We start from the raw sequence: 21,744 nt of genomic DNA, 5'->3' as shown, positions 1-21,744 counted from the left end.
ATATTAAAAATAACCAATACACTCTACTGAACAACATTGAATCGATCCACGGGCTTTTCATTTAGGATAATTTGCTGGCCGTGTTTATTCATTCTAAACAATGGCTCAACTTGTTCAGTGTGGTGACGTGTCGTTCGGGAACGAAACGACTCTATGAGCCTCCTCTTTAAATCAATCGAGGGGAGCCGGCTCCCCACCAATCAAGAACCTGTTCCTTTCGAGACACTTTTTCTTCGCATGTGATTGGTCAATATGCTTTTTGTCATGGTTTCGGAGTTGTTGACATGAAATTTGTTGAGTATATGAAATTTTAAGAATATTTTTTGATAGATTACCTTCTTTTAAATCATTTTTCTTCTCCTTTTCTTCTTCTTTTGTTTGTTTTATTTATTTTCCCTAGTTTTACACATTTATTTTTCTTCTTCCTCTTTTCCCCTAGATCTTCACTTCCTTTGTTTGCTTTTTACACTATTTTCTTCTTTCTTTTTTCTCTCCCTTCTTTCCTTTTTTACAATGTTTTGTTTCTTGTTTTCACAGCTTTTTACTTATTTTACTTTATTTTTTTAACGAAAGAGTGGCGGGGCATTATGACCCGAAGACAATAGGAGACATTTTGTGCATATTCTTAAATAATAATCGGTGATATATGGATGAAAACAATACCATACCTGTCAACCTGTATGTTTTTGCCGTACAAAGTACGTTTATTATGCATTTTAAGACGTGTATGACATACGAGAAAATCCGTACGGAAGAACGCAAATTTGTCAATGATGGGTACCATCCGGTATACACCGACTATCACGAAACGGCAAATCAATCAAGTCAAACGAGTTCGCTGCGGTAGCCTCTATCTCGGTACCATTTTTTTTTCATTGCAAACGAAGCGAGTGGTTTGATGCTACTGTGAGCATGCGTCTGCCGCCTCGGATTTCATGTGGTAGTTATGTAGTGAAAGGAAGTCCGTCTCTTTTTAAAGAAACGGCTTTTTCGGCTCAACTCATTAAAGAGAGCCGGCTCTCAAACGGCTCACTTGCTTTGATGCATTATATTACGAATCATTATTGTTGTATAAGTAAGTTTAGAAAAAAACTGAAGTATAAAAGGAGAAAATGAAAAAAGACAGGTTTGTGGTTATCCCTTTAATCAATATATTACCAACAATAATTGAATGCAGAAAATGAATTCATAATTTGAATAAGAAAATGTATTATTCGACTTAATTATATTTGCATGTATGTTTTTCCTTCTACAGTGAACGTCCAAGCTAGTTCATTTTTGGACTTTTTTTTAATAATAAACCTCATTCATGTCGAGCAACTCAGGATCTCACAATAAAATGTTATTTAACAATATAGATGATATAACGAAACATGTTAAACTACATAAATAAACATGTTTGAAAAAAAATGGTGTAAGATTATTTTGTATTTTGTAAGGGAAAATACAACAGTTTGTAAGGGCATAGAGCCGTGGAGCTTGACAGGTATGATATTGTTTGATAATAATCAGTGATATATGGATGAAAACAATACATAATCGGAAGAGCCGGTTGGGATCCGAAAGAGTCGGCGGAAAGAGCCGGTTCTCGAAAAAGAGCCGGGATTCCCATCACTACTCTCCAAAGTTTCCCCAAGTCCCTCCCACTCCCTGGTGGTTCTTCTGCCGCTCGTGCTTGCTTCCATTGTGGCCTGAGCGCCGATGGGGAAGCGGCGGCCGGCTTCGGGACGTAGCAGGCAGCATGGAGACGGTGCAGCAGCTCGTCTCCTTCCACCGCATTCAGGTGCAACTGAGCGGCGGTGCGCCTTGGGGCTTCACGCTGAAGGGAGGCACGGAGCACGGAGAACCGCTCCTCATCACTAAAGTGAGTAGGACAGCTTGGCCGCCCGTAGCGTTGTCGCCAACTCTTTAGCCTCTCTTCCTTCCATTTCTACTTTCTTTCAATGTGTTTTGAACAATAATTGTGTTACTTTTACAGAACTTGCACAAGTTAAAACTTGGTCCCTCAAAGTAAACAAATACAAGTACAATAAGTATTAATGGGTAGTACTGATTCAGTGTTACCCATAGAATTTTGTGAAGGGTGGACAGTCTAGGGCAGTGTTTCTCAACTGCTGGGCCGCGGACTTGTTTTCAGTGGGTTGTGGGCCTTTCCCTTGGCTAAATAACACTTAGGAGAAAAAATAGAGGGTCTGTTACTTTCCTTTACTGTAAATGGCGATAATGCTTTGCTCAATCTTGACTTCCTGTTCTGTCAATCGTGCAAAATGTGTTACTTGAAAGTAAACCAATACAAATAGGGCTGCAACAACGAATCGATACCATCGACTATTAAAAGTGTCGACAGTCAATGGCCTCATTGATTCGTGGTGTTGCGCAGTTTATGATTCTCTAAGCACGTTAATCAATACAAAAAAATGTATTGGATATTGTTACAGACGCTCCCCTATTTACAAACATTCGAGTTACGAAAAGCGGTAGATACCACCCTTTTTTCCGGGATGTCGGAAAATATCCGGACATTGCTGTAAGTTATATTTTGTATTGTGGGCACCTTTTTCGGAGTACAGGACAGTACTGTAGTGCTTCTTTACACCGCGTGTTGTTGTGAGAGCTCACCCAGCATCCACCCCGAAGAAGAAATCCCCTTCCTCTTCCTAGTTTGTGTGTAAACACACTGCACTGAATCTCCAGCGTGCTAAGAACTTTGACATTTGTTAATATCCATTCAATATGGTTGGTGTAAAGTGTAAAGAAGAGGCGAGCTGTTTCATTTTAAATGAAAGTGGAATAAGAAAGCTTGATGCGGTTGAGAAAATGGTTGGATCGGTTTTTTTCTGACACTTTTTACCACAAAGGAGGAAATAGCCCAACTCTTGAAGCCATCTTCCAAAGGTAAATTCAACTTTATTTATCTTTAAAGAGCATATTATTCTATGAAATGTTTAGTTTTTCAATATGGTTGGTGTAAAGTGTAAAGAAGAGGCGAGCCTTTTCTTTTGAAATGAAAGTGGAATAAGAAAGCTTGATGCGGTTGAGAAAAATTGGATTGCTTGTTTTTGGCCACTTTCTACCACAGAGGTGGAAGTCGCCTAACTCTTGAAGCCCATCTTCCAAAATTAAGTTGAACTTAACATTATATATCTTTATAGAGCATATTATTGTATTAAATGTTTATTTTTCAATTCAAATGCTACAGGTTACTTATATGAGCCTTAATCTTACTTATACAAACCTTAAACATACAAAATATAGCACTGAGGCGACTTATGAAGAAATTCAACTTACGAACAATCGGCCGAAACCTCGTTAGTAAGTAGGGGAGCATCTTTATTAAGTTGTAAAGTTCTAGTACTACTTTGCTCCAGCAGCAGGCACCTTGAGACCGTTTTTATAAAAGTATCGTACTTTTTTACTAATTTTTTTTTTTTAACATTGTATCTTTACAAACAATGTTAGCATGAAGCAGTCAAACACTAGAAAGTTAACAAAGGAAGACAAAGTGCTGCAGAAATCGAGAGAAAAAATATAAAAATAAATTGGTAAAATATATAGAGTGAAAAGAAAATAATAATGATGACATGTTTATTTCAATTGTATATTCAAACAAATTCGTTGACAACAGTTTTAAAAGGGGGTTTAGACTTTTTCATAATTTTTGACGGATATAAATTTTCGCCCCACATAAAAAAACCTATTTATTTTTCTCCGTTTATGTTTTGTATGATAAGTCTACATGTAATATGATCTTTAGATGAGGTGGTATGAAAAAGCATCTCACACATTTGCAGGTGTATAGCATACATTTGTATGTATTTTGTTTGTTATTTTTCAAACTCTTTGTTTTTTATTGTTTTATATTATAGAATATTCTGTTGTGGTGTTACTGTTTTTTCTTCTTCTATCCGTCCAAAACTTCAATATTTCATTATAGGAGGAAATCATAAAAGTGGATTATGAAAATCTGATTCATGGATTAATCGAAAGAATAATCGGCCGATTCATCGATTATTAAAATAATGCTAAGTTGCAGCCCTGAATACAAGTACTTAAAGTTAGGTTTATTATACTATTTCTGCTTCGAACTGTACAATCATTTCATTTGAGAAGTGGAATTTTTATCTTGATTTGGGTCGCAGCTGGTTATTATGGTTGAATAGTGGGTCCTAACCAGTGCTTTAAAGTAAACAAATACAAGTACAAATAGTTAACTTGTGGTAAAAAAAAAACGAAAGAAAAAAAATAGTGATTCAGTTTTTTCCGTAGAATATTGTTAGACCCTGGTTTAGATTGAGGGTCCCTTTAAGGGCTGTTTGCTCAATTAAGTCCATAGTGGTCATCAATGCCACTACAGACGCTGCCCTACTTCCGAAAGGTTCCGGACAATCGTTCGTAAGTTGAATTTGATCGTAAGTAGCTTCAGTGTTATATTTAGTATGTTTATGGTTTATATAAGTCTTTTTAGGGGTTGTTTAAGTAACCTGTATTGTTTTGTACTGAAAAATAAACATTTCATAAAATAATATGCTCTATAAAGACAAATAAAGTTGAGTTTAACTTACCGTAAATTCCGGACTATAGAGCGCACCTGATCATAAGCCGCACCCACCACATTTTAAGAGGAAAACCGATTTTGTACTTACACAAGCCGCACCTGTATATAAGCGGCATGCGAACCCAAACCCGACTTTAAGTGCCGCGATTGAAACTAAATGTCTTTCATTAAAGTACACAGTCCAAAAATCACAGCCGGCATAATGAACGGAAAATGATACCGGTACTTAAGGTTTGATGCAGACCTGCAGAGTCCGGCTCCCGTTGAAAGTAATCCAAGGAAAAAAGTGTATATTTCCAAAGGTAAGGGTGGGAAAAATATATATCCACTATTGTCCGCCGCGTCCACTAACAGGTCTGTTCCTCACCTTTACCCCACTTCCCGTCACCCCCTGTGTGTTCCGCCCCTCCTTTTTCATTCGCCCGTGCAAAACATTTCAGAATAAGTGTCTAAAATAGATACATTACAAAAATATACAGTCGCAAATACATATTATACATGGGTTCCACATATTTACAAAGAAAGACGGTACACCGAGAGAGTTTTCAAAGCTTTAATAATAATAATATAACTTTCATCCCAAACGGTGCCTGTGACAGGGCAGTTAATGGTAGCAACACGCTCGCAACACAGTAAACGGGTCTGGTAAAAAAAAACATACCGTACTTGTAAAAATCACGGTAAACCGTCCGGACTGCTCGATTGCTTTTAGCTTGAATGCTGCGTCATGTGCCTTTCTTTTTGCATTTTGCATGATGAGGTTATGTTTACGCTAATTTCATTTATGCACAAGCCAAGAAGTTGCAGTCTTCCTCGGCGCATATATTCCACCGGTCTAAATCTTACCTTTTGTACTCGAGCGCCGCTAGCGGCCGTTACAAAAATTACATAAATTGGCCGCATCACTGAATAAGCCGCAGGGTTGAAAGTTTTGGAAAAAAGTAGAGGCTTATAGTCCTGAATTTACGGTACTTTTGAAAGATTCACTTCAAGAGTTTCTCCTCCGTGGTAAGAAGTGGCCGAAAAAAAGCGTTCTGACCATTTTCTCAACCGCATCAAGCTTTCTTATTCCACTTTTGTTTCAAAAGAAACGGCTCGCCTCTCCTTTATTTTTTTCATGAACCTACCTACACAAACGACACGCTACATTGGTGGCAGCGGTGGGATTACAAGCGGGAGAGATGTTTACACATGAACTAGGAAGAGGAAGCGGATCTTTTCACTTCCGGGGGGATGCTGGGTGACCTCTCACAGCGCCACACCCCGATAGCTGCGGAAGGAAGCCTGTACTCGGAAAAAGGTGCACACAATACAAAATCTAACTTACAGCAGTGCCCGGATATTTTTCGACATCCTGAAAAAAATGTTCGTATCAACTCTTTTATGTAAGTTGAATAGTCGTAAGTGGGGCAGCATCTGTAATACAATCATTAGTTAAAAGACCTTTGTCAATAATTTTATTTTCTAGTTTGTGAAAATTGTACTACCCAGCGGCCAATAATGTTGATGAGCACCTTGTAATAGGGCCTGATATCACCCTGATACTAATAACTAGGACTGGAACAAACAATTATTTTAATAATCATATTTTTTGATAGTTAAAGCTAAAATATTTGACTTTCAACTAGTGTATTTTAAAACAACATTAATTTACTATATTATAGCACTTAACATAACACTGATGATAGTTCGGTTACTGGTTTGGTTCCTTACATGGCAAAAAATAGGCAAAAAAATTGATACAGACGCTGCCCTACTTACGAACGAGATATATTTTGTATGTTTAAGGTTTATATTAGTATGTTAAAGGTTTGTTTAAGTAACCAGTATTGTTTTGTACTAAAAAACAAACATTTCATAAAATAATATGCTCTATAAAGTTGAGTTTAACTTACTGATGGAAGATGCGCTTCAAGAGGTCATCTTCCGTGGTAAAAAGTGGCTGAAAATAAGCGTTCCGACCATTTTCTCAACCGCATCAAGCTTTCGTATTCCACTTTCATTTCAAAAGAAACGGCTCGCCTCTTCTTTACACTTTACACCAACCATATTGAATTGATGCATGAGATATTAAACAATATAAATGTCAAAGTTCTTAGCGCGCTGGAGATACAGTATAGAATGTTTACACACGAACTAGGAAGAGGAAGCGGATTTCTTCTTCGGGGTGGATGCTGGGTGAGCTCTCACAGCGCCACAAGGCGGAAAGAAGCACTACAGTAATGTCCTGTACAGTGGAACCTCGGTTCTCAACCATAATCCGTTCCATTTCTTTGTACGAAAACCGATTTGTCCGATCTCAGAAGTTTTTTCCCATTAAAAGTAATGTAAAGTCGTTTTAATCCGTTCCAACACCCTGAATTTTCACAACGAACGTAAACATGAAGCTAACCCAGGCTAATCGTACGTTCACGTTAGCGTAATCTTCCGTACGAAAGATTACGCTAACATGAACGAAAAATCAGGTCGTTTACACGTCATTTAGCACCCGGGTCTCCACAACAAGTGGTGAGCGGTTAAAGGATAAAGAAAAGAATTATTTCTTACCGGTCGGCAGAAGCCATGCTCTATTCCTGAAAGAAGGGAAACTCGCACACCTTCTTCATATTTTGCTATTATTTCTTTCTTAAATGCAATAGTTGTACGCACTACTCCTCTTTTTTCACCTGTAGCAACTTTGCTGCTTGCACCAACCTTCTTCCGAGGCATAATGAGGGGCTAAAACACTCCCTTCACCGCTTTTGAAAAACGAAAGCAGAGAAGGAGTGCGCGTTGCCGTGACAACAGTTCTTCACGAGGGGTGGGGGCAATCTACACTCGTACGCCGCTCAGCATCGCCCCTAGCGTACCGGCGTTTTTTGAACGAAAAGCGAAGCAAGAATTTCTCTAAATTTTTGGTCAAGAACCGATTTGTTCGAACTGAGAGGCGTTCGAAAACCGAGGTTCCACTGTCCTTGGAAGAGGTGCACACAATACAAAATCTAACTTACAGCAATGTCCGGATATTTTCCGACATCCCGAAAAAAATCTTCCTATCTACCGTTTTTCGTAAGTATGTATTTATGCTCCAAAGTCAACTGAGTCGGACAAGCAGAAAGGGCGTGGCAACTGTTTAGCCAGAATGCAAAACTCAATGCACAATGAAAATCCACCAAGTAGCGAAAGCGCAATTATTAAACCGGGATTCAACAAGGTATTCCTGTATAGGTATACATTTCTGGCACGGACAGGAAGAAACTTGAAATGTTTACACATGATTTGCTCTAATGATCGAGAATTTTTATGACTTCAACCGCAAAATTTCAACAAATTGACGCCTACTGTTAGTGAACGACTTTGTACGAAACCTTAACCGTGATGACAGGAAATGAAACTTTTACCACCGGCAATTCCTGCTGCGTGTTTTCCTCTTGGTGGTCGTAGGTGTTTATGTTACATGTATGCATATGCGTGTCTGCAGTAGGTTTTGACTGGCTCGTGTCTCCCATTTACTAGCCAAGCAATGGAAAAGCCTAGCTCATTCATCTGGAAACGCATGAACAGCCGCTGGGAAAATGTGACTGCGGGTGATAAAAATCATACTTATCACCGCGCCACTTAAAGCTCGGAAGGCGAGTCCAAAATTCACGCTTATGCAGAACTGTGTGTGGGCAGCTTGGGGGCAGGGTGGGGAAGGGCGTCCCCGGAGCTCCCGAGACGGCAGAATGATAGAAACCATTTGGTCAACATTCCAGCTGAAAAACCACAAACAACCGCTGCCCAGCCTGCGCATGGCAACAACAACGTATTGTTGGTGAAGGGGATCGTACGGTTGTTCTAAATTGGGGGTGTCGAACTCATTTAAGCTCAGAGGCCACATGGTAGGAAAAAAAACACTCACATGGGTCACTCTAGTAGATTCATGACAAGTAGAGATAGAGGGAGAGAAAGAGGGGGAAGAAAGGGAGTAAAAGAGACATAAAAGACAGAAAGAGCAAGAAAGAGAGATTTAAAAAGAGAAAAAAAGGGAGAAAGAGATAAACTAAGAGAGATAAATAGAGAAGGGCAGAGAGAGGAAGATAAAGAGAAACAAAGGAAAAAAGAGAAAAAAAGACAGAGAGAAAAAGAGGGAGACAGTGTGAGAAAGAGTCATAGAAATAAATAGAGGGAGTTTGAGAATGAAAGGTAGAAAGAGAAAGAGAGAGTTTGAGAAAGAGAAAGAGGCACAGAAAGGAAGAAGGAAAGAAATACATCTCTAGTAGCTTTGTGAGTGGTGCCTGGCTTTGGCGGGATTCAGTGGACATATTTTAAACAGCAAGTCATTTTTCTCCCGGATTCTTGCGGGCCGGATTAAAACCCTCGGCGGGCCTGATCTGCCCTGCGGGCCGCATGTTCAACCCCTATGTTCTGAATCTTTGAATTGTATGTTGTGTTTTTAATGTCTGAAAAGTGCTCATATTTTGGGTGAACTGTTGTAAGTGCTTGTAAATGCTTGAAATTGCTGCCTTGCTTCTCGCTTGTAAGACTCAATACAACCATGTATTAAATCAAGAAAAAACAATACGCCGATGCATTTCTTCCGCATTCTTGGCGTTCGACAGTCAAGTAAGTGTAAACCAGATCGCCACAATAACTTACCAGATATAAAATAGGCATCGCAAACGCGAACATTCCGAAGGATGTCCTCATTCCAGTCGGTTATTTTAACGGCTTGTAGTCACAGGCTCCTACAGTGCTTTTAAAAAAGCCTTTTTCGTCTGGGAATTTCTAAAAAATGTGTTCCCTAAGATTGTGATTTGTGCACCCGAAAACACAACAGCTGACCATGTTGTTTTTGTAAATTGTGACTCTAGAAACCCGTATCGCCATACAAATCTTGCCTGGCTCTATTCAATCTCGTACTCCTACTTCCGGTGTTTTGGGTCAACACTGCGCACGCATTCTTAGGAAATCCGGTCATGATGAAAGCTAGAATATGGGGAGAGAAAACATTTACTTGCGTATTATTCAGATCCACAAATACTGTAAATTTCGGACTATAGAGCGCACCTGATTATAAGCCGCACCCACCACATTTTAAGAGGAAAACCAATTTTGTTCTTACACAAGCCGCACCTGTATATAAGCCACATGCGCCCACATTAAAAAAATGTATCACAAACACAAAATTAACCCAGACCCGACTTTAAGTACCGCGATTGCAACCGAATATCCTTCATTTTAAGTACACAGTCCAAAAATCACAGCCGGCAAAATAAACAGAAAATGATACCGGTACTTAAGGTTTGATGCAGACCGGCAGAGTCCGGGTCCCGTTGAAAGTAATCCAAGGAAAGAGGTGTATACTTTCAAAAGTAAGGGTGGGAAGAATATATATCCACTATTGTCCGCCGTGTCCACAAACACTCACCTTAATTGGTCCCCACTTCCCGTCAGCCCGCGTTTGTTACGCCCCTTCTTTTTAATTCGCCCGTCCGAAACATATCAGAATAAGTGTCCAAAATAAATACAAATAAATACATTACAAAAATATACAGTTGCAAATACATATCATACATGGTTACACATATTTACAAAGAAAGACGGTACGCCAAGAGAGTTTTCAAAGCTTTAATAATATTAATATAACTTTCATCCGGGCAGTTAATGGTAGCAACACGCTAGCAACACGCTAGCAACACAGTAAACGGGTCTGTTAAAAAAACATACCGTATTTGTAAAAATTACGGTAAACCGTCCTCATCTTCCTCCTTAGAACTGAAGCCATCAAAGTCGTCTTTCTCAGTGTAGCAAAGAAACTTTGTCATATAGACGTCATCCCACGCTTCCATCCACTCCTGATTCTGTGCCCTCCCCTCTGTCACGCAGCAGACCGGCTTTTCGGAACCCATTGGTGATGGTGGATTTTTTGATGCTGCCCCACGCTGTCAGGATCCACTGGCAGACTTGCGAAAATGTTGCCTTTCGCATGCGGCCAGTTTTAGTGAAGTTGCAGTCTTCCTCGGTGCATATATTCCACCGGTCTAAATCTTACCTATTGTACTCGAGCGCCGCTGGCGGCCGTTAGAAAAATTACATAAATTGGCCGCATCACTGAATAAGCCGCAGGGTTGAAAGTTTGGGGAAAAAGTAGCGGTTTATAGTCCGAAATTGACGGTACTTTTGGAAGATTCACTTCAAGAGTTTCTCCTCCGTGGTAAGAAGTGGCCGAAAAAAAGCGTTCCAACCATTTTCTCAACCGCATTACCCGATTTCCTCAAGATCCTAAAATCAGATGTCTTATTAAATGCACACATAAGATTAAAAATCACTTATGTAAATCGCAGATATATTTCTGGACCTGAAAAAGATTGTGGACATAATTGAGAAACACTCAGTTACCTCAAACAACAGGGCTCTAGATCGATTCTCACCAAATATCTTCTTTAAAGGTACTTGGAGAAATTGGAAAATTGGCTTTGAAGGTCCTTAAAAAGTGCTTGAATTTGGACATGAAAAAGGTTTACTAACTAACTGTGGTGAAAACGTGTAGAAGTGGGAAATTTACTGGACCGGTGCACACACGGAGACATCACTGGTTAGGAGGAAACACATTCCTCTCCTCCTGTTTTTCTCTCCTGCCGCTGCTGTCAATGTTGACACAAAACTGGGGATTGTGCTGAAGAATTTTTGGTCATGTGATGGAAGGTGGGCAATCTAACCACCCCCAATGTATGCGTTTCTACATTCCAGTAAAAGTTGCCTCCAGTCAGCCTTCTTTGTACGTGGTCAATGAGGATGCCATCAGATAGGGATTCTGTTGTCCTGTGTGTGTGTTTTACTGTCCTGACTAAGCAAAAGTGCATGGCATGTAACCGCATTTGTGTTCAAATGATGAGCACTGCAGGTTCATGAGGCAAGTGCACTTTGTTAGACTAAAAAGTTTGTATTTGTGTGCGTGTGTCGATCAGGGTGGGTCAGGAATGCGTCTATCTGTTATCTGGAGCCGAGAGCATTTTCTCCCTGGCAGTTTCTGGACACATAGAAATGAGGTTCCAGTCAATTTGAGGCCTTTCAAAGTGCCTTGAAATCAGAGTTTTTTTTTTCTTTTCTGACAATACTATTAAAGGTATTTCCAAAGACCATGTTTTTCCCGCTTAGGCACAGAACTTATATTGTTTCTCAACAGAATTACAGAAATATGTTGAGACATATTCCACGCTCTAGGGGACTATGTGAGTTTGGTCCCAAAGTTGACCAATCTAGCTGTGATCTCATTGAATATACACAACACTTAAAATGGCAAATCCCATTAACTCAACCTGTGATGCAGCTCTGAAACAGACCGTGAATGTAGTGAACAGCGATGGCATACAGCTAATTTCTGCTTGGAGGAATTGGAACTTTGCCTGCCCTGTCGCTGGGGGTCTTGTGACTGTTTTGTCGGAGTTGCGTTCTATGACCTCCAAAAGCCAAGTGGTATAAGTTTAACTGTGTGCGATCTACTTTGCCTTCTCCTTTTAGTTTTGCCATTGGGGCTTGTGTTTTACACCGCGCGGGTCACGGTTGAAATAAGTTTGTCTGGCTAGTTACCCGAGAGCTTGGGGCTTGTTTGTTCCTTATAGATCCAGTTAGGTGAACTCAGTGTGCTGTTTGGTCGGCTGGCCGGATAGCCTGCCATGTCCCAGGTTTGCGTTCGTTGTTGTAGCCGTTTTATGGTATTGGTTCCTGGTTGGCTTGGTTGCTCACTGCATGTTTTTTGGTTGGCAAATATGATCAGTCCCGGTTAGCCCTTTTAGCTACACACAGTATGTTGTTTGGCCAGCTAGCTTGCTAGCCTGCTGTGTCCCTTGGTTGATTCCCAACCCGGTTTGCATTTGTCACCGTGATCTTTGCATTTGTCACCTCAACCGTTTTTTGGGGTCAGCCAGCCTTACGTTTTTCCGCTGAGGCTGCTTGCTTTCGTTCAAAGTAGTACACTCCATTGTGGAAGATCTTAAGTTTCTTGGCAATTCCTTGCATGGAATAGCTTTCATTTCTTAGAACAAGAAAACTGTCACGTTTCTCATCAAAATTACCGTATTTTCCGCACTATAGGGCCCACCGGATTATAGGGCACACCCCCCAAAAAATAGTTTTTGGTTCTATATCTTCCATACATAAGGCGCACCGGATTATAAGGCGCTACAATGGGAACGTTGACAAAACAGTCAGATAGTTCAGTCCAACTCACCCCCTTAACATTCCGAAAGCTTGCAAAGAAGCAAATACGTGTCGTAGACACGTGCGGATGCGGTGTCTGTACGATGTCACTCAAATGCATCGTTCCAAATATCATTCGGAAGGTTAAAGTCTTGGGATTCAAGAAATGCCAACCATTCCTTAGTTTCTATTTTCTTTTTCGCCCGCAACTTTACTGTGCATATGACAATAAACACGACCCATCACAGAAACAAGATACTGGGAAAATATATAGCCGGAGTAGCTCACCGAAGTCGTTGTGTTCAATAATAATGTGCAACCATGGTCATCTTATATCCGTGAGTGTAGTAAATCCAGGAGAGTAAAATATTTACAAATACAATACAGAATAGTAAAATACTGTTTACTCTATGCCGTAGTTCTACCGAACATGCTATTCACATTCATCTTTTTTGGCCAATTGCAGGCTTTGTTTTGTCCCTTTAGCCTATGCAAGCCTGTAAATGATAAAAAGGATCCGCCCCCTTTACCTCCGAATAACTTTAGCCAATAGTGATCGATTCAACTGATGATTGACACATCTTTTTCGGCCAATTGCAGGCTTTTTTTTGCCCCTTTAGCCTATGCGAGCCTGTAAATGATAAAAAGGATCCGCCCCCTTTACCTCCGAATAACTTTAGCCAATAGTGATGGATTCAAATGATGATTGACACATTGGTTAGCCAATGAAACGCCGGTATATAAATCCCGGCATACACCGCGGACTACTTCGCGTTCGGGGGAAAATCTAGTCGGCGGCTGCTTGCATTAGTTGCAAGACTTTGCGACTTAATATTGATCCATATATAAGGCGCATTGTATTATAAGGCGCATGGTCAGCTTTTGAAAAAAATTGAAGACTTTTAGGTGCGCCTTATAGTGCGGAAAATACGGTATTATTTTTTTGGGCCATTCTAAAAGTTTAATTACACCTACAAATGTGATGCTCTCGATACTAGCTCATAAGAAGGTTTTTATCTGTGCTAACACCATTGCACCAAGGGTTTTTCTAGTCCTCCTTTAGCCCTCTAATGCAATTAGCAAACAAATGAATAACTAGAAAACTGGAGTGTTTGTTGCGGAAAATTGGTCTCTATATAATAAGTCATCTATTTCTCATACTGATGTGCTTCTGACTTTTCTTTGTACGTATTCTGTTTAGAAACTGTGCTGTTCTGTGAAGTAAGTACTTCACACCATTGTAGAAGATATTCGGTCTATTGGCAATTTCTTGCACGGAATAGCCATCATTTCTTAGAACAAGAAGAGACTGTTGTATTTTCTGGCTATTCTAAAAATCTAATGGCACCCACTAATGTAATGCTCCAGATACTCGACTAGCTCAGAGAAAGGTCAGTTATAAAGCTTCTCCCAAACAGCTAAACTGCTTCCAGCTGTACCAACATCATTATCAACACAATTAGCAAACACGGTGTACTATTAGAACACTGGAGTGTTGGTTGCTGGAAATGGGCCTCTATACCCCTATGGACATATTGCAATAAAAACGGACTTTTGCAGCTATAATTTACCACATTAACAATGTATGGGTGTATTCCTGATTAATTTCATGTAATCTTTATTGACTAAACCGATGATTTTTCCTTGAAAAATATAACCACTTCTAAGCGACCCCAACTTTTTGACAGAGTTGCTAATAATGATGCTACCAAAGAAAGGGAACCTCCAACTATGCTCCAACTAAAGAGCCATCAGTCTCATCAGCCATGCAACTAAAGTTATGCTTAAGGCCCTATTGAGAATACTGAAACCACAGGTTGAAAACATCCTAGCTGAAAAATAAGCAGGTTTCAGGGAGTGAAGGAGCACCACAGAGCAGATTTTCAAGCTATTTGCAAGTTCTTGGAATGAATATGGAAAAAAACTGCTTATGTTCATGACTTTGCTGACTCCTATTTGTGTCTACTGTGACTAATGTTTCCTAATTGGCATTTTTAAACAGTCAAGTGTGATCAAACTAAAGGGGCAAACGTTTTTGCCTTACAAGTCAGATATTACAAGCCTTTACTCCTTTTCTGGTTGTCCGTTAAGTTTTTCATCCTTGCGACTCCTCTCATTTTGTGCATGTTAGCTCTTGCTTCAAATTGTTGCAGTTCTGACTTTTTTTGGGTAATATTAAATGTGAGGTGCATTGTTTAAATGGTCCTTAAAGGTGCAGTATGGAATCTGAAACTTAGCTACTCTCTATCGCCATCTCCTGGCTTAAATTCATTAATGAAGCCTCAGTCAGCTCATTTATTAAGTACGTGCATTTCTTAAATGCATGCAAATAAACTCTTATTTTTTCATCTTTTTGGAGATTTGGGTTTGCGTTTGGACTGTAAAGACGCTCCCCTGCTTAGACCATACGACTTAAAAAAATGGTAAATACGAACAATTTTTTCAGGATCTCGAAAAATATCTGGACATTGCTGTAAGTTAAATTTTGTATCGTGCACCTTTTTCCGAGTAGAGAACAGTACTGTAGTGCTTCTTTCTGCCGCGTGGTGCTGTGAGACGTCACCCAGCATCCACTTCGAAGAAGAAATCCGGCTTCCTCTTCCTATTTCATGTGTAAACATTCTATACTGTATCTCCAGTGTTCTAAGAACTTTGACAATTTTATTGTTTAATATCGTGCGCATCCATTCAATATGGTTGCTGTAAAGTGTAAAGAAGAGGCAAGCCGTTCCTTTTGAAATGGAAGTGGAATAAGAAAACTTGATGCGGTTGAGGAAATGGTTGATTGCTTTTTTTTTCGCCCACTCTCTACAACAAAGAAGGACCTCTTGTAGCCCATCTTCCAAAAGTAAGGTAAACTCAACTTTATTTATCTTTATAGAGCATATTATTTTATTAAATGTTCATTTTTCAGTACAAAATATTACAGGCTACTTATACAAGCCTTAAACATATTTATATAAACCTTAAACATACCAAATATAGCACTGAAGCAACTTATGAACAAATTCAACTTACGAACGATCGTCCGGAACCTCTCGTTTGTAAGTAGAGCAGCGTCTGTATTTGGAACGGGCCTTTTATTACTTCTACCATTTTCATGTCACACTAACAAAAATTGCGATGACAAGCATAAACTCACTCTCCTACCTCCAAACCTCATTTCCTGCCCTTTCTTTCTTCCTGATGTATTGCGCGTTCTGGAGCGGTGTTGCTAAAACTTGGATAAAAGCAGAAAGGCACGGTGGGGGGAAAAAATTATACAGCCTCTTTGAAATCAGTTGGGCATTGTTAACACAAAGTTAATAGAGAAAATATTCTACTTTCGCCTTTGTAAGGACACCTCAAATGACGCACCGCACCTTTAAATAGTTGAAAGTTCATTTTTTTTTGTCTCTATTAAGAATGTGTTAACAATGTCCAACTGAGTTCAAAGAGTCATTATGCTTTTTGTCCCACTCCCGCTTATCTGCTTTCATCTCACTTTTAGCAAGGCTCTTTGGTATGGAACACATGAGGAAGGGTGAATTGGGGGAAGGGGAAGAGTGGTGGAGAGTGATGCATTCCTGTCCCCACATTTTTCTTTTCTCTCTATTTGTGAGTATTTGACACATGACCTATAATTTACTTGAAAAGTATTCTGAACCTCCTCCATGGGTTCAAATCCAGCTCCCGGCCTTACTGTGCGGAGTTTGTATGTTCTCCCTGTGCTTGCGTGGGTTTCCTCCGGGCACTCCGGTTTCCTCCCACATTCCAAAGACATGCATTTCAGGTGAATTGGCCGGTCCAAATTGTCCCTAGGTGTGACTGAGCGAGTGAGTTGTCTGTCCCTGTGTGCCCTGCAATTGGCTGGCAACCAGTTCAGGGTGTCCCCTGCCCACTGCCCGATGATTGCTGGGATGGGCTCCAGCACTCCCGCGACCCTACTGAGGATAAGCGGTGCAGCTGATGAGATGAGATGAGTATTCTGAAACATTACGCACTAGAAAATTGCAATAAGTACCGATCAAGATGACAATAGCAGTCGTTTATAGTTGAGCAGTTTGCTCGCTACCATCAAGTGATTATAGAAGTAGTAGAAAAACAATCATTCCGAGAAAAATAACACAGTTTTCCCAGATAGTTAATTGGTGTAAGCACTACCTAAAAAAACACATGTCTTAGTACTGCAGTCACATGCGCATTATTACTATTGGTGGACGCACCAACATTACCAGGCTAAAGTAACGAAAAAAGTGAAGTGATTTTGTAAAAATAATAGCAAGTATAGTAGCCTCATTTATCAGGAGAGATCTTTCATGAAATGTCCGTCCTTAACTCTAACTGGTCTTGTAACGCAATCCTGCTCATCAAGCCTGATAGTTGCCTGAACGTATCCAGAATTATCTGAATTTCTTCAGGTAGCTCTTAGCTAATTTATCAATGCACGTTTGGTTGGACAATCCAGTTTCCCTCCTGCGTTTAGTAAAATGCAAACCCTGGTAAGGGGACATTTTTATGCTCTCGCATCCCTCTCCGACATCCCAGTTTTGTTTTAATTTACATCGGTCTCGAAACCATCCATATGCGCCATTGCACGTACAGGTACGTGCATCTTGAACACGCTCAACAGAGACTGCAATGCCAACACAAGCCAGAGATGGCGGCCACGAGTAAAAAAGTTCCAAATTTTTGTAAAGTTCCTTTAAGTTTAACCTGTGGCCCGTGCCGTCTGAGTGAGCGTGGGAGCTTTTTTCTTTTCCATTCCCCCCTTATGCCATAATAAAGAAAGCCTTGTGTGAGGGAGAAGGAGAGGCTCACACAGCTACAACCATAGGGCAGGGGCCCGAATCGTACTCATCTGAAATGCTGCAGTTCCTTTTCTTGTTTTCCAAGGAGGGCCCACGACTCTGACCCTTCTGGACTGCCTGAGGGAATCTTTGTCAGGGCTATATACTCACAGATGTTTTTCTGCTGCATGCTGAAGCGGCTTCTTAAGAGCGCTTGTGGTAACTGAAGTCACCGTGATGTCTGTAATCTGCTTCTTGGCCAATGATAACTTTAAAGTTTAGTAGAGACCCAAAATAAGGAGAGAAAACATCAATGAATTGTGTACTTACAGACGCTCCGTCACGACCATTCGACTTGCGAAAAACGGTAGATACAAACATTTTTTTCTGGATTTCGAAAAATACCAGACATTGCTGTAAGTTAGATTTTGTATTGTGTGCACATTTTTCAGAGTACAGGACGTTACTGTAGTGCTTCTTTCCGCCACTACCGGCATGTGGCACTGTGAGAGCTCACCCAGTATCCACACCGAAGAAGAAATCAGCTTCCTCTTCCTAGTTTGTTTGTAAACAATCTATACTGTATCTCCACCGCGCTAAGAACTTTGACATTTATGTTGTTTAATATCTCGTGCTTCCATTCAATTTGGTTGGTGTAAAGATTAAAGAAGAGGCGCGCCGTTTTCCTTTGAAATGACTAGAATAAGAAACCTTGATGCAGTTGAGAAAATGGTCGTATCGCTTTTTTTCTGAAACTTTTTACCACGGAGGAGGAAGTAGCTCAACTCTTGAAGCCCATCTTCCAAAAGTAAGTTAAACCGAACTTTATTTATCTTTATTAAGCATATTATTTTATGAAATGTTTATTTTTTATTACAAAACTATATAGGTTACTTATACAAGCCCTTAACATACTTATACAAACCTTAAACATACTAAATATAGCACTGACGCTATATATTGAACAAATTTAACTTACGAACGATCGTCCGGAACCTATCTCGTTCGTAAGTAGGGCAGTGTCTGTACACGGAGAGAAGCCAGACCTCAGATAAGAGATTCCAACCTGTTCAAAAGGCCCTCCTCTGAGCCCTTTGTTTTTTTTAACCTATTAGATTGCAAAAGCAGTTCTGTCCTAAAGGGTGTGGTGTCAAAGAATAGCAACAGGACTGGCCGATAGCAACAATGATATAAACAGTTCAAAGTAGTCAAGTCAAGTCATTTTTATTTGTATAGCCCTAAATCACAAAGAGTCTCAAAGGGCTTCACAGATTATTACACTATATCACACAGACTATTTTTCAGCCGACGAGAAGAGTAGGTTATTCATATGCTATGGAGTAGAAGTGAATTTTAAGCTTAGATTTAAACATTTCCACTGAGGTTGCAGAACGGATCTCAGGGGGAAGAGCATTCCACAGCACCGGTGCCCGGATGGAGAACGCTCTCGAACCAGCAGAACACTTCTTCGCTCTTGGGATCACCAGAAGACCGGCACTCTCAGATCGTAGGCTTCGGACCGGGACATAGGGGCAGATCAGATCTGAAAGATAAGAGGGAGCAAGTCCATGTATGATTTTGTATAATACTAAGAGAACCTTGAAATCACATCTAAGGCTAACTGGGAGCTAATGCAGGTTAGCCAAAATCGGTGTTATGTGATCGTACTTTTTTGTCCTAGTTAAAAGCCTCACTGCGGCATTTTGTACCAGCTGAAGAGACTTGATTCTAGACTTCGGGAGACCAGAGAGTAGTGCATTACAGTAATCGAGACGGGAGGTAACAAATGCATGAATTATAATTTCCGCATCCGACTGAGACAGTATTGAACGGATTTTAGCAATGTTACGCAGATGGAAGAAAGCGGTTCTAGTAATTTTCTTTACATGCATTTCAAAGGATAGATCAGGGTCAAATATGACACCTAAATTTTTAACTGAGTCACTCTGTCAAAACGACCAACAACAGTGTCATATTATATTCAAAACAACTAACTGGCATCGTATTTGATTTATTTTGCAGGTGTCCAATATTAAAAAGAGAATAAACTTCATAGACAAGTACGACTGAATTAGTCCTAGGTTTGATGAGTGGTAAAATTAAGAAAGGAAATACCAGAGTTAAAATTCAAAAGCTGGCAATTTAATGAACAGGGGACAAGAATTGTAAGCTACAGGAAAAGATCACTCTTGATTGGTTAAATGTATTGAATGTGAGGTTAATCTTCGTTTAATAATCCTGTTTTATTACTAGTTCAGTGTAAAAACCGGTATCTACTTTAATTTTGGTTGATAATCTATTATTAATCAAAATGTTCTTTCATGAGCACACAGGGTTTTATAATCAACCAAAATCTGCTTTTGTGTCAGAACTTAAAATAGTACAATAATACACTTCAAATTTCAATGTTAATTCAAACAAATGAGAAGAAAGTTGATCAATTAAGCAAATAAATCACACTACTGATGTTCTCTAATTCAGATAATTGCAAATCCATAGGGATCACCGGTTTCTCAAAGTCCAGCAGTCCACATTCAAGCGCAAAGGATTAAGGTATAATCCAATACCTACCGCAACCTTGATGTGGAGCTCAATGATGAATCAGATTCTTGATGGATTCCTGGTTTGGGTAGCTCTACACACAGCTCATCTAGATTTCCTATTGGTCAAGGGATCGACAAATTTTCTCGAGGGGGAAAAGACAAGGCCCAAAACTCGTCAAGTTGGGGTTTTTTTGTCCTCCGGGTGGAGTCAAAATAACGAAAAGGAGAGATTTGGTTTTCCATGCAATGACTTGCTAACAATTTCTATTGATAGGTCCTCTGTCGTCTAGACTGAGGTGCGTGTTCTGCCTGCAGCAAGCAATGACAAACCTTCTATTGGTTCTAGCTATTATGTTTATATGTCTTTGATGTGTTTTTTTCCAATACTTGGTTGAAACAGGGAACAACAACAAATCATTGTTGGGTAGTTAAAATATTTTATTTCATTTGATAATTCCATTATTTAATCAAATAGTTACTGCAATGGCTTTCGAATTTTAACAATGTGTTTAAATGTCGCATTGTCCATTATCCGCACTGCCCATCCTCAGTAGGGTCGCCGGGGTGCTGGAGCCCACCCCAGCCATCTTTAGGACAGGGGACACCCTGGTTGCCAGCCAGTCGCACGGCACACAGAGACAGACCCACTCGTTCATTCACACCTAGGGACTATTTCAATCGGCCAACTAACCTGACATGCATGTTTTTGGAATGTGGGAGGAAACCCACGTAAGCACGGGGAGAACATGCAAACTCCGCACAGAAAGGCTGGTAGCTAGATTTGAACCCATGACCTCAGAACTGTGCCGTGGATGCGCTAACCACTCAGCTGCCGTGCCCCCCATGTTGAATAATCCTTTTATTAATTTATCTATTTCTAACTGGCTTTTTAACAGGGATTAAGCTTGACAGGATTATTGGGTGAACAAATGAAGCCGCGCAAAACTGGTGGCCCGGCTGTGAGGCGTCTCTTAGGAGCCTCCAGACTTCTTTTGTCCTAAACTTGGAGGGGGTGGTCGCATTCAGCTTGTGGTGTTTTGTTGGCTGTCTTAAAAGACTTTGGCGTGGGTGCACATGGATACACTTTTGACAAGATTTCCATGCATCAAAACACTTTCAATTATCAATTATAAGCTAGGCCGTTTTTTCAGCTAAATGTCTGTGTTTTAATTCAAATGAACATACAAAACATTATTTTTTTAGTTTCTGCTTTTTAGTTTATTTCTTTATTTTATTTTATTTTTATTTTTTTAATTTTTTGTATTTTTTTTTCTTTTTCTTTTATTAATTTTTTCAATTTTATTTTATTTTTTATTTTTTGTATTTTTTTTCTTTTCTTTTTTTCAATTTTTTTTTTCAATTTTCTTTTCTTTTATTTATTTTTGTATGTGTTGTCTTTCGGTCACTCCTCCCGTGGGATATGACCAGGGTAGATAGCTTTACCCCAAAGAATCAAATTTGACAGATGTAGGTGCTTGAAATCCTTAAAATTGCTTTGATTTTAAATTTGTACTTAATGATTGAAAAGCGGTTGAATTTTGGGTGAAGGGCTTGTAAATGCTTGAAATTGTTGTCATGTTTCTCAATAAGTCTGTTTCAAAAAGACCCCGACATTGCTCTCAGGTGTCTTTGCATTTCTTCGTCCCTTGTTTGTAAAGGCAGCTGGTATTCGTATTTATGGCATTGGCCTATGAACCCTCATCGCCCCCTTCGGGTC

At 39.9% G+C, this 21,744-nt stretch overlaps 1 protein-coding gene across 1 annotated transcript in view; it reads left to right on the top strand.

Moving 5' to 3' along the window:
• Nucleotides 1-1,707: 1,707 nt before the first annotated feature.
• Nucleotides 1,708-21,744, top strand: part of shroom4 (shroom family member 4) — a 62,469-nt gene continuing 42,432 nt past the window's right edge. Inside the window, exon 1 of the mRNA XM_088348029.1 lies at nucleotides 1,708-1,864. Coding sequence (XP_088204155.1) covers nucleotides 1,742-1,864 — 123 coding nt within the window. The 5' untranslated portion in view covers nucleotides 1,708-1,741. The remainder of the gene's footprint in view (nucleotides 1,865-21,744) is intronic.

Source organism: Urocampus carinirostris, chromosome 11, assembly GCF_059441175.1.
Source record: "Urocampus carinirostris isolate Australia breed hairy pipefish chromosome 11, RoL_Ucar_1.0, whole genome shotgun sequence".
Taxonomy (NCBI): domain Eukaryota; kingdom Metazoa; phylum Chordata; class Actinopteri; order Syngnathiformes; family Syngnathidae; genus Urocampus; species Urocampus carinirostris.
Note: the sequence above shows the minus strand (reverse complement) of the source record. Positions and strands in the feature narration are given on the sequence as shown.